The sequence below is a fragment of the Chamaea fasciata genome, unplaced genomic scaffold, assembly GCF_029207755.1.
Source record: "Chamaea fasciata isolate MVZ Bird 193981 ecotype frontalis unplaced genomic scaffold, bChaFas1.0.hap1 SCAF_13, whole genome shotgun sequence".
Lineage (NCBI taxonomy): Eukaryota > Metazoa > Chordata > Aves > Passeriformes > Sylviidae > Chamaea > Chamaea fasciata.
In genome coordinates, this window is record NW_027094098.1 from 5059292 (window position 1) to 5073277 (window position 13986).

Consider the following 13986-nt stretch of genomic DNA (forward strand, 5'->3'; position numbering starts at 1 on the left):
ACTTCTCAAAAAAACAGAAATTACACCTTCTAGTTGCACTGCACCTCCCCACAAGCAGGTGGATGTTTTCTATATAAGGAAAAGGATTCGAGTTTCACCTTAGGGCTTTTAAGGGAAGAACATGAGAAGTTTCTATGCTCTCCTGATCATAACTGGCTCAGTGCCAAGACAAGAACATTGATAGGTTTCTGTAGCTGTTTCTCAGAAATGTAGATATTTTCTATTGGGCTGTTTGCCAAAAGTCCCACCTAAATCCTTCAATACTTAAGGACGAGCACGAGGCTTCTCAGCGCATTTTTGAGGTGTCGCAGCAAGCGTGTGGGACCCCCCCCTACACTGTGCATGGCTTTGTTCTTTTCTTTCGTATTATTTTCTTCTTTAATTAAAACCTTTTTGCTTTTTCAAGGCACACTTGATCACGCCGTCTGACAAATTATTTTAAGCCATTTTCTGTGAGGTGCTGGACACCCTCAGAGCATGTTGGGCCCTTGTGGGCTCGGCGAGAATCCCAACACCTCCTTCCGCTAGGCTTCACTCGATTCCCTCCCCCCTCAAAAAGGGCGCCTACTCACCAGAATTTTCGTAGTGTAAGCGCTGTTGATAGCAATTGCATTGACCAGCAGCTCCATGGTTTTGGCAGGGATGGAGTCGGGGTCGGGGATCTCCTTGTAGTGCACGTCCCCCACGTAGGCCTGCACCACGGTCATGCGGTTGGTGGTCAGCGTGCCCGTCTTGTCCGAGCAGATGGCTGTGGCGTTGCCCATGGTCTCGCAGGCGTCCAGGTGCCGCACCAGGTTGTTGTCCCTCATCATTTTCTGGGGGGGGGGGAAAACCCACCAAAACCCAAATAAGAAGTGCTTCGAGGTTGGCTTTGACAGGTTTTTGGTCATAGAAAGCAAAGCAGCCCACAGTTAGTCTCGCTGGGGAGAATGTAACATTCTCCAAACCAGAGCTTTGGGTGAGGGACAATAACCCCAAATCCCAGTTACAGGCAACAAAGCTGTGCCTATCCCTAAGGTAATCTTGCCTTTGATAAACTAAAAGAGTTGCATCATTTTCCTGCAGGAGGTTTGAATTTGGAACAGCAGAGATGAGTTAAAGGAACCAGAGATAACAGCGATTTTCAAACATTTTTGTTGTAGCAAACATTTGGGGTTTTTTCTTAATGCTGCTTGGAATGACAGGATATTATCTGGCAGCATGCAGATGGACAAATTTTTGGGGAAAAGCAAAAGGGAAAGAAAAACAGTGTCAGAGGAAGGACATCAGGAGGATGAGAACATTTTCAAAGCAGCTACATGCCTTATTAGCAAAACCCCATCTTTGAGACTTGCTCCTTTTTCCTAATGATTGTGATATTTGGCTACATAGAAGCCAAGAGATTCCTTCCTAAACTTCCTTCCTTAATTTGTTTACACACTAAATGGAAATAAACCTTACACCATCTTCATCTAAGATTCCCAGAATGTTTAAATCATCTGATTAAATTGCTCAAGTAATCCCCAAGTCCAGGATGTTAATCCTCTTTAATTTCCTAATAGAACCATTTACATTGACTTCAAAGAACTGCAACTGCATTTAGGAAAAGTACATGAAAGCTTCAGTGAAACTCTTAAATTCTTTGAGAAACTCCAGTTTCTCTGAGAAGTGTTCCTGAAGACTTCAAATCCTTGTCAAAACTTTGTGCAATTGCACAAGAAAATTTGAATAGAAAATTATTCTCTATCAAAAGACTGGACCATTTTCAGAGTACATTCTGCTCAATAAATTCCCGGTTCCTTGCAAATTAAGTAAGCATTTCTACTGCTTGATATTCCTGCAATGTGCAGTCTTAATGAGATGTGTTGGAAGACGTATTTGCATTTTTGTTAGAAATACTTTCAGTATAAGTTTTCTTTAAAGCAATTTCATTAACATTTTGAGCACATAATTTTCAGACCATTTTTCATCACATCTGCTAAAACCTGAGGACCAACTCAGTAGTGAACTCAAGCAAACAGCACTTTTCTCCTTGGATTATGCTGAACGTCTCTTACCTTTACAGAATAAGCCAGAGAAATAGTGACAGCAAGGGGGAGTCCTTCAGGAACAGCAACCACGAGCACAGTAACACCAATAATGAAGAATTTAACAAAATACTGAACGTAGACAGGAGTGCACTCAGGCAACCACTGCTTCTTGTTGACCACAAAGGTGTCAATCGCAAAATACAGTACCAAGATGATGACAGTGATGGCAGACATCACCAGACCTGGGAGGAGAAATCATCAGTTACCATAAACCCAAACACCACTGAGAACACGAGCAATTAGAAACTGGGATTTGATAGGAAATTATTTCTTTGTGACGTTTTTCACCAGTACCAATAACAACGATAAACTGAACAATGAAGATAAAACATTGCCATCACATATTTACAGCAATCATACATTCCAGTGCACAAGAAATTCTAGGGAATTAATTTTTAAGCACTTACTGCTGCCTTTAAAACTTCCCAGGCAGTGCAGAAGTTCTGCTGCCACTTAAGCTAAGTTTATTCAATTTAGCACATTACTTTGCCTGGTAGAACATTTCTCTTTCCTTTTAACCCCCACCTTTTACAAATTACTTGTCTGCCCATATTTAAAAAGCTTTCTTCTAAATAAGTATATCTTTAGAGGCTTGAGCAAAGGAGTCTCCCACAGTTTATGCTGCTGTACAAAATACTGTAGAAAAGCCTCACAGATGTGTCTGGGGGAATATAAGGAGGCAATAATGCAGAATTATCCACAGGACAGTTTTTCACTGAGTTTCTTTAAAATGTGACTAATACTGGTGTTTCCAAGGTGCCCCTTTTCAAGAGAACATCTGCAGAGTGTGTAATTTCATGAGCAGAGGTTCCAAAGAGACAGAGATACCAATAAATATTTCACATAATTGACAAAATATCCCAAGCATCCCATCCACTCTCTCAATGGCACAGACTGCTGGGATAGCCCTCGTGCTCCACAGTTTTCCCCCTGGGTTTGAGTATACAAATACAATTCCCATTATAACCTCAGCTCTGCCTTGCTCTGACCAGCCCTGTTTGGCAGATTTGTGTGAAGCAGTTAAGCCTGCATTTTGGAATAAATTAATTTCTCCCTAATGAGATCATAGAGTAGAAGGAGAGTGCTGTGAATCTCATGTCTTGACTGCAGTTTAAAAAAAAAAAATTGGTAAAGCTGAAGGATGCTAAGGTTGACAGGAAACAGTTGAGGCAGGGAGATCACTCTGTGCCAGAGGATAAAGGGAAATCCATTAAAATATTGTACAGGCAAACACTCCTTACAAGGCAATACATCCCCATAGATTGGTCAATGCCAAAGAAAAACCAAATGAGGCAATGATTAATTCCTGTTCCTTGCCACATTCTGGTCAGAAATTCCTACACAATTACTCTAAAAGTGACGTTCATGTGCTTGCCAAAATACCAAAGAGAGCAGAAGTCAAGGCAGTGCAGAAAGATATTTTACCCGAGGAATTAATCGTCAGGGGGAACAAAGGAGAGAAGCTGGGGGAATATGAGTTGGGGCAAGGCACTAAATTGGATCTCAGGGATGATAATCCCAGATTCAGTCACACTCTGTTCATGCAAAGGGAATTGGCATCATGGGGTTGTGTGATCAGCTCCTGTGATGAACCTAAAAAGGGATGGGAAGGGGAGAAACCAGACTGGGCAAGAAGGCTGAGATAGAACAGAAGTAAAGGGATCTTGTAGGGCCTCAGCCAAGGAGCCGAGATCAAAATCTCTTTAATATCAAGTGAAAAACAAACTTAAGGAACTTTAGGCCCTTATGGAAGGAAGATTTCCACTCTCTACCTACATGTTGGAGAAGTGCTGCTTCTAACACCAGGGGCCACATGGTTCTGGGTACCGGAGTCAAAAGATGTGTCGTGCTTGGGGAGGAGGCAGGAACGTGGATATTTGGAGAGAACAGAATGCTTTTGGAACACATGAGAGGGAAATACTGTGTGAGTGATGTTTTGAGATGGTATTAGAGATTCTGAAACTGTGTACTCCCAAGTTCTGAGGGGAGAGGAAATTAAATACATAATTATTGCACTGGGGAATATTAACTCCGAGAAAAGCTGCATTTCATTTTGATTCAAATATTCATTACAATCCAAGTTGCCCAAAGCTCCTTGACAGTCAAAGCTGATATTCAGGAGAATAAAAGATCTTCAGCACCACATCCTCTCTATAGAACAGCTTTGTGATGACCCATTGCCAAATCTTGCAGTAAAAAGGGCCTACCCCTTTTCAGAACCATTTGCTTGCCAGCCCTTTGCCTCCTGTGACCCAGAGGGGTTTGGTGTCACCCGGCCATACCTGCTTTGCCAATCTGCACTGCCAGCTTGGTCAGCTTTCCCTGAAGGACAGATTTCTCTTTCTTGTGCATGTTGGACTTCTTCTTGTCCTTGTCGTCTCCCTCTCCCCCTTCCGCGCTCTTCAGCGGCTGCATCTCCATGGCAGCAGCCCCGTCCTGCTGCTTGGCTGATAATGCAGAACAAAAACTGTTACTCCAGAGCTTCATCCCTTCCTTTTCTCTGTGTTCATCCACTCTGGATCCGGCCAGCGTCACTGGGGCTGGCTGGGACAGTCTCTGCCAGAGACAGACACCCTTGGCTCCCGTGCCAGGCCCTGGAGACCCAGTGGGGCTCTGCAGGACACAGCTGTGCCAGCACATCCCTCAGGACATGTGGGGATTTGGTCTGGAAAACCCAAATAAATTGGGTTTATCCCTCATTTTTAACCCCACCCATGATGCTCTGGGCCATACACATATATGTCACTGAATGCCTTGCACGTGACTTGGCAGGTGACAGCATTAGCACTACAGGATCCCCTGGAAGAGCAGAGCTCAGGTGCTTTGGCAGATCCATATTTCTCTGAGTTTTGGGATAGAAAACCCAAATAAATTTGGTTTATCCCTCATTTTTACCCTCACCCATGACACTCTGGGCCATATGCATATATGCCAATGAATGCCTTGCACATGACTTGGCAGGTGACATCAGCACTGCAGGATTCCCTGGAGGAGCAGAGCTCAGGTGCTTTGACAGATCCATATTTCCCTGAATTTTGGGATGTCACTTAGAATGCAATGCCCCCTCGTCAACACGTTTCCAATGCAAACATTTTGAAGGCCATGTGGCTGCACAGATGGCCCGTGTGCCGCCTCCCTGGGCTGCAGGAGCACCTCGGTGACCAGGGGACCACACTCTGCCATCCACCATTCCAGAAAATCCCCGAGTTATAAAGTTTCCTCAGCATTCTGTGATCAAGTAACTCAACCCTCGAGTCTGATGGTGGTGGCACCACCATTCACCCCAAAAAAACCAGACACAGTTTCAGGGCTGATCCCTCCTTTCCTGACAGAATGCCAACAGAAGGAAACTTTATTTTTACATGTTTCTGAAAGGCAATGACATTGCAGTGGGTATATGTGCATGTGTCTGGTTTGTACCGAGCACAATAAATAAAATAGGATGAGATGAAACAGCTTTGCTTTCGTGAAGAGATTGTACAAGATCGTGCTTGCCTGACCTGGAAATCTAATTTATCTACCTAACCTGAATGCTTATTATTCAATAGCATTTTATTTGGTACTTTTGTACCATGAACCACTGAGTTTGTCCAGTTTCTGAGCCATCACCTTTATAATGTTCAATATTATCTGAGAAGAGAAAATAATCATTTAATTTGGTATAACCCAAAGAACTCTTGATAGCTTTGTCGTATAATAAAAAGGGAACATTGACTTTGCTTCAGAGAAAGCAAAATATTGATTCCAATTTCTTCCTGACATCGTATATTAAATAAGAAACTCTTCAGACTCTCAATCTTCCTGTTGTTTATCCTTATAAAAGGCTTTTACACTGCTAGAAAACACTTTGGCTTTCAGGTTTCCTTTTTTATTGCTTTGCCTTTTTCCTGCAAATGAAGAGATGTCCAGACAATGCCATCAGACACCAGAGATGATGAGACATAAAAAAAACTGGGCTGGAAAACCACTAACAATATGTAAGGTACACAACTTGCACAGGAAAAATTAATTCAAATGAGCTTTGTGAGATGAAAGCAACACCTATAAATGGTTCCTTTAGAATCTTCCTCTCCTAAACCTCTGCAGCTTGTGGAAGTTACAATCTCTTTGGTAGGTTTTTGATTGGGGTTGGTTATTTGGGGGTTTTTGCCAGTTTCACACACAGGCACAGATCACAGGTTTTCACTGTACTTGGGGACAGGATTGAACTACATGCTAATAACACAACTTCCTGAATAGGAAAGAAGATTACCTTTGTTCTGGTTGTTCTCCATATTCCCATCCTGCATCTTGCCTAAATGATGAAAAATTCCAACAGACAACAGACAGTAAACAACCTTCAGTCGAGACAGAACAGGAAAATGGGAATTTCTATCAATGGGAGACAAAAAGCCATGAGCACATCACGGGCACCTGGGCACCATCCCCTGCCCTCACACCTGCACTCACAGGAGGGGCCAACCCAGCTGGGCACATCCAAGTGATTCTGGCCAAGCTCAGGGTTGGAACACGTTAAATCCTAAATATCAACACATATTTTGGAGGAATCTGGATAAATTCAGAGGGGGAAACTAATAAAGTGGATCTGATGGAAAGACGAATTGGAATTGTATTCCTGAGCTGATGTTTCAGAGGGCTAGGACTTAAAAAACTCTGGCACACACCAGTGTAGGGTCTGAGTTTCTTAATATATTCCAGAATTAATCATGCTACTACTCTGAGAAAAAAAAAATAGAAACAACTGTGTTAATAAATCTCAATAAATAAATAAAAATGTAAATCAGATAGGATTTTTAAATTACATTTTCCTCGCTTGGTTGCATTAATTAGCAAATTTCTTCTGGAAATACAAGTGCCAGGTGACTTAAATCCAGATTTATCCTTAACACAGATTTACCAAGTGCCTCTTTAATTTCCAGCTTGACATTTTATCCACAGTTTTACCACGGCAAAGTCCTTATTCCTCTGTGCCTTTTTTCAACTGGAAATGTCATTAGAAAGTGTGTATGAGATAAAAATGGCAAAATGTACGAATCACATACAGAACTTTGGTATTCAGAATAACAACTAAGGATTTTCAAAAGTATCCAAAATTTCTTGGTGGGATCTCTTATGAAACTTTCACAGTAATTTTATGAATTTATGGAAAAGACTAGGACAAATTTTATTTCAGAATGGATGACACTGTCTTTTGGTAGTTATGTAAAATGCACAATAAAAAATGATGCTAAGGAAAATTGACTTAAAACACATTACAGGATTGTTGACAAATTCTAGTAAGAAATGTATTATCAGAATTTATTAAAAAATGTGGAGCTGCTACATCTTGTTCTTCTGACTGCTATGTGGATTCATTTTTTTCACTCCGCTGTTAGTAAAGAATAACAAAATGGAAAAGCTAAGATGCACCTCTTGCATGTTGGTCTTTGCACTAAGTGGGAGAGCAAAAGTGACCATATCAGTCTTGTATTCGTCAAAAATAGCCTCCAGTGTCGCACTGGGAAATTCCAGAGCCCAGAAGCAGAGGCAGGGAAGGGACATCTCGTGACCTAAAATCATCCCAGAGCTCAGGTGAATTACTGCAATGAATCACTGACCATCAGCTGCTTGTCTGTGTTTCTAATTCTGTTCCCACCCTGACGATAACAGGACTTTTAAAAATTCAGAATCGATCTTCCAGAGCTTTACACTTTGCACAAGAGATTAATCCATGAACATGGGCAAAACCAAGCTCATTTTCACAGTGAAATTCCTATAAAACCTTTGCCTGTGGGGCACAGTTGGACTCAGTACCTGCCTGGTGGCTGTTTTTCTTAGAAGGGCTTTTAATAAAGTTACTGGAAGACATAAAATATCTCTAGAGATTCAGATTTCTGGCTGGAGTTCTTTCCTAGGAACTGGAAGGCATTAATTTAGAGCAGGCAGTCTGCTCAATTTCCTGCTCTAGACATCCTTTTGCAGAGTGCAATTCCAAACGTTGGAGTGGCAAAAACATTTGAATATTCAACTTTCAGAAGGATAAAAATCACCAACAAAACACAAACGTGACTGTCCCAACTGGCAAACACAACACAGGGATTCTTTTTCTTTGTAAATTAAAATATGTACTTTTAGGACGTACATTTGCTATTTAACAGCATACTTATCATAATAAATTGCACTAACAATTGACTGGCTACCTGAAAATAGCATACACAAAATAAACAATCATTAACAACAGCGAAAACTCAGGTATTTAAAAAAATACATTCTTAATATTCTTAATCTACTGCATTCAGGTTATTGAGTGAGGGAAGTCATCACAAGTAGTCACAGTTCAGTTATTTAGACAGGATAACAAAGTAAAGGTAATTTGGGTAATCAAGATAAAGAGAAGGAACCTGTAAACTACTTATATCACCCTGTGCCAAATGATTTTAAGGCTGCCCTTTGCTATAAAATAGGAACAAGGAAATTAAGGAAGAAAGAAAAGTGATAGAATCACCACTGCTGAGAGATCCTTCCTCCTTCCAGGTACAAACACTCCCCCAGCCCTCTGTCCTCAGGGCATTGCTTAGAATCATCAAAAGAATGAGTATTTATTCATATTTTGATAGCATAATGTGAAAGAATTCTTTTAAATTATAATTTTTTTGAAATAATTCTGAAAATATTTTCTTATTTTCTGTTTGGAATAATAAATAAAATAAATGTTGTTTGGGCTGGAGAAATCTATCTGAGCTTTTTTTTTTTTTCACTTTTCTAAGCAAGGATGAAAAATCAGAAAGTTTAGAATACCATTTCTAACAACACCTGCATTCTGCAGCTGATTTGAAAATTCAGAATTTAAATATAAATATTTTTGTGTGCCTTTACCTCACGACAATCCCTATATTTTGGAAAGGACTTGTGGCACCTTTACTGACTAAATGCTTATTCTAAAAGTCATGGACTTTACCAAATAAAACTCCCAAGAAAAGCCTCCCCTTTACCTGCTGCAGCCTTTGAGGAAGGGCCAATGACACATAAAACCAAAGTCCTGTCACTATTCCGGAAATTGTTTCCCTCATTTGGAAATTATTTCTAAATTGGAAGAACTTCTCAGAATCAACCAAAGAAAATAATGGGATTGTGTTCCAAGCGCTGAGAGGGAATCGCTGTATTAAACAGGATGTTTTAGATAATTCTCCTATGCATTCAATAAATAATTTCACTTACAATTCAGAAATACATTAAAATATAAAATCAAATTGTATTATAAATAGAAAAATATTATTTAAATAAAAGTTCAAATTGCTTTTCAGGAGCTGAAGTAGTCTAGTACCTACACTAGGATTAGCTGTAGATGTAAAATATTCCAGCAGAGATTTCTCTGAGTCTGGTAAGGCATTTCTATACCTTTTCTATATTTTCTGAATATGCATTTAAGTAGCAAATTATCTGGGTAACAAATGCCAAAAATACCCCAACAACCCACCCTGGAAATTCTTATTCAGGAAAGTGGCAGTGCTCTACTGGAAGGAAATCAAATTTGGGGTAATTAACTCTACTAGAAGGAAATCAAATTTGGGGTAAACAAGCTGTAAACAGTGATTGCTGCTTCTCTGATTTTCATTTTTTAAAATTACCTTTACTAAATATAATACTTTGGAATGGGAGAATTTTCCTGAATTACTACCTTTCTTCAAAATTTTTCTGCTCTGTTTATGGCCTTGAGTTGCAACCTTTGAAAAACTGAACATATTGTTCATAGTTCTGACAATGGGATCAGCGACAATTCTCTATTTTGATCTCAGCTCCTAAAACTGAACAGAATTCATAAGAGTTCCTTTGATACAGCCCATAATACACAGGCTGGGTCACAAAGTAAATGAATTTATCACTACAGGCTCACTGGCTGAAAACAAACTCTTTCTTTTGTGTTGATTATGTATTGGCAATTAAGAATAAAAATATTTTATCTGAAATGTGACTGGTTGATTTTCAAGCAACAGCATTTCCTAAGCTTGCTACTTATTCAAGTATATTGTTTTTTCTTATTTTAAGATATTTTCTACACAAAGGTATTAGACTCAGGTAAAATTCTTGTTCCCAGTCACACCTCAGGAAGAATTTTCAAACTTCAAAAACAATAAATCATTTCATCCAGACCAAAGGAATATGTAGATAAATTTGGGTTCCTTGCTTTGTAACTTATCCTCTCCTTCCTTTCTCCCCTCCAAACCATATCTACGTTTTAAAGTATTTAACTCATCAGCAGTGCTAACTGAGAAATTACCAGAAACCTGGCATTGGCCATTTTCCAGGTAATTCCAAAGCACTCAGATCTAAGTCTGTCTGACTGAGTTCTCCTCTGAGCAGCTGGATTGTGGAAAGCCTCTCCTGTCCATGTTGATCAAAGACCAGCAGAATTACTGAACTTCCTCGTCTCAGAGGAGCTAAAATCCAAAAAATCCTGAACTGCACAAAAAAATTCACTCCAGTTTGTATGTCTCAGCTCCCGGATAAACATGGACAGTAACTGCTGCTCCTGACTGGAGAGAGGCTGATGGAAAATCACATCCCTAATTCTGACACTGATCTAATATCCCCTGGAACTCAATTTCCTCATTAAGCTCAGCATTAAGCTCAAACACAACAGGGATTTACCAGGCAGCCCCAGCTCTGAGCAGAGCCCGGCTTGGAGCAGCTCAGGGCTCATCCTGCCCCTGCTGAGCACCAGCAAAGAGGGGCTGAGCTCTGCTCCCCTCCCTCCTCTGCAGCTGGCAGGCATGAGCAGCAGTTCTGAGGATCCAGTGGGACTGGAGGGGAGTTGGTTTTATACTCCCCGAAGTGGAATTAGCACAGAATGGTTTGAGTTGGAACAAACCTTAAAGCTCATCCAGTGCCACCCCTGCCATGGCAGGGACACCTTCCCTATCCCAGGCTGCTCCAAGCCCCATCCAACATGGCCTCGGACACTTCCAGGGATCCAGGGGCAGCCACAGCTTCTCTGGGCACCTGTGCCAGGGCCTGCCCAGCCTCACCAAGAAGGATTTCTTCCCAATTTCCAATCTAAACCTATTCCTGCCAGCTGCTCTGTGTCAGGACCTCAGCACCCTCGTAGTAATGGAGAATAAAACACTTAGAATTCATTCTCTGGTTCTTGGTCTCTAAGGAATCTGGAACCAGCATGATGGAGGTCCCTACCATCCACGGAGATGTAGGGATTGTAAATCTTAATTTTCCAGAATGGGTTTTAAATCTGGTTACATGTTTCCCTTAAATGATTTGAAAATAGGCTCAAAGATTTCCTGTGTCACTGTTTTAAATAAGATCCTACAGCAGTAAATACTGGTCCTTGTTTAGCACTTGATATTGCTGTCAGAAGCTCTCATTTCACATGTGAGATGCAACCTGCATGGAAAACAAATTTCTTTCACCAACATAATGAAAAGTAGGATGACTTTACTCGGTGTTTTTGGCGCTGCACAAGAGCGAAAGGTTGCTTGGCAAATAAAGGCTGATGTATCTGATTAGCAGCAAAATACAGCTGATGCCTACACTAATATTGACCAATTCAATCCAATTTAGCACTGGAATTTGACTGTTGGGAGAGACACCGAAATATCTCAGTGCTGCTAAGCAGGGTCAGGAATCTCTACTGGGACACAGACAGAACTCGCTGCAGGAATGGTTTGGTTTGGGTTTAGTTAACACAGGCAGGCTTGGGAGAAGGTCACTGAGGGCTCACACAAATATCCACAAAACTTCTCAGCCCCCCCCGAAACAGATGCTGAAAACAGCCAAAGTTGTTCCTAAAACAGTGTTGGTTGAAATGGAGGCAGATCCCTGATTCCAGCCCTCTCTCAGAACTGCATGAGGAATTATGAGAGTGAAAAAGAGGAGAAGCAGAGAGAATCTCTTTCTCGTGATGCTCCTCTCCAGATCTATGCTGAATAATGAAGCTTCATAATAAAACTTCAGGCGAATCTGCCCAGAAGTTTTGAAACTGGCCTGACCTGATTGCTTTTGTTAACTGCAATTTTAATGGCAAATAGATGAAGATTCCACACTCTGCCTGTGCCAGGCTGAATTCTGAGGGAAGGAAGCTGCAGCATCCCTGTGGCCTCTCTCCCAAGCTCCTGCAGAGCATGTGGAGCAGGATCTCTCAGAGTGCAGTCACACACACACAACATCTGTTCAGGTCAGCCAGGGGAGAGGGAATTTGACACAGTCAGGAGAGAAATCCATCAAATCAGACAAGCCGGGGGTTGTGACGTACCATTGACTAAGCTGGCATTTGCATTATCAGTGGCATTTGCACCTGCTGCACCATCTGTGGCTGGAGGAGGGTGGGAGGAGGGATGGGAGGAATCTACTGAGCAATAGTGGATAAAAAACAAAACAAAACAAACAAAAAAAACCACAAAACAACACAAAAACAAAACAAAAAAATAATGAATAAATAATAACAACAACGCGAACGAATGCACGTGACAGAGCGAAAAGCCTTGGTGGCTTTGTTTGCCTCCAAAATCAGAGTTTGAAATTAATTAACACAAATTTCCAAAGCAACGTGGCATTGGGGAGGTGTCACAAAGTAAGCTGAAAACTCAAACAATAATAACAATAACAATAATAATAATAAATGATAAATAAATATGGAACACATTTAGCCAAGTTAAAGGAGTTGGTGAGAACTGACTGTACACAGCCCTGTGTACATTGTTTTAGTCCTTTTATGTCTTATTTTTTTGTACTTTAATGTAATTTATGCCTTTTTAAAGTGGTTGAAATGCTTCCTTTGGAGTTAATTTACACAGTGCATGGGTAGCTTTTAAATTTGCATTTTAAAATGTACTATATCTATATCTGTACATAGTTCTACATAATAAAATCGTACATATTTTCTGTGTTAAATAATTTTTCACATTATGATTTATCATCATTGATGCATCCCAGTCTAACAGGGCTCAGTCCATGTCCTGCCATCAACCAGGAAAAACGCACATTGATCTGAGTAGAAACATGGAATTTTCCCGTATTTTATGTGGAAAAGGCAAATATAGTCTTGAGGAGAATAATGGGTTATTTTAAACACAGATAATGGACATGGCACATTTCCTGGTTCGCGGTGGCATGGAGGAAGAATCAGAAAAGAAAACCCTCTTCTTCTTTTCAACAATTACCCGCATATTAGAGAAAACTAGACGAGAAATCTTCCCTAGCAGGAAGGTGAAAAGCTTGAAGAAGGTTTTATCATTTTACTATGGTTTTTATAGTAAAGTTCAATAAAATTAGTTTCTGCACAAAAAATTTATTTTATTTTGTTTCTGGTGGTTAATTGCTCGCAATAGAACCAAGTCCTCCCATGAATCCTGACTGACTCTCAAACTGCTACAGTCCTTGCCCCACAGGGATTATTTCAGGCTGTACTGGGTTGGGACTGCAGAAGAACGGGTTGATTTTATTTACAATTGGCAAATCGGGAGAAGAAAATAAACAGCTCCCAGGATTTTGAAACACACCCTGTGCCACTGCATTCAGGGAAATTTCAATTGCAAATTTGATTACTGTGGTGGCAAAGACTTTAAACTGTTTTGGTGACTCGTGCTTGTTCTTTATTCCGTTTGGATCCCCACCCCAACCAGCACAGCGTGAGCTGCTAACAGCAAATCAACTATTCCCCATTAAATACTTTGCAATTTACTTCTGGAGAACAGCTGATTATTCAAGCTGAACCTCGAGATTTGCAACACCAACAATGCCTGCACACCAAAAGATTTGGCATCAGCAATCTCGTTGATTCAAAATCATTCTTTAATTTCAACTTGACTGATTCAAAGGTGATTATTTCAATCAGCAGTTCCCCCCGATTTGCACCATTGGATGGGGCACAATTCTTACCCTACCTGGAAGCTGCTGTTCCTCCTCCTGTTTCACACCTGCATGATGA

General features: G+C 40.7%; 1 protein-coding gene across 16 annotated transcripts in view; it reads right to left on the reverse strand.

Annotated features, from left to right (window-relative positions):
• Positions 1-13986, reverse strand: part of ATP2B2 (ATPase plasma membrane Ca2+ transporting 2) — a 389757-nt gene that overhangs the window by 70099 nt on the left and 305672 nt on the right. For 12 of the 16 annotated variants that reach the window (XM_066195263.1, XM_066195274.1, XM_066195265.1 and 9 more), the window contains 5 exons: positions 12313-12405; positions 6322-6363; positions 4352-4516; positions 2037-2251; positions 573-815 (listed from right to left, as the gene is read on the reverse strand). In XM_066195263.1, the coding sequence (XP_066051360.1) occupies positions 573-815; positions 2037-2251; positions 4352-4516; positions 6322-6363; positions 12313-12405 (758 nt within the window). The remainder of the gene's footprint in view (positions 1-572; positions 816-2036; positions 2252-4351; positions 4517-6321; positions 6364-12312; positions 12406-13986) is intronic. The other 4 variants (XM_066195267.1, XM_066195272.1, XM_066195270.1 and 1 more) reach the window with 2 other exon arrangements.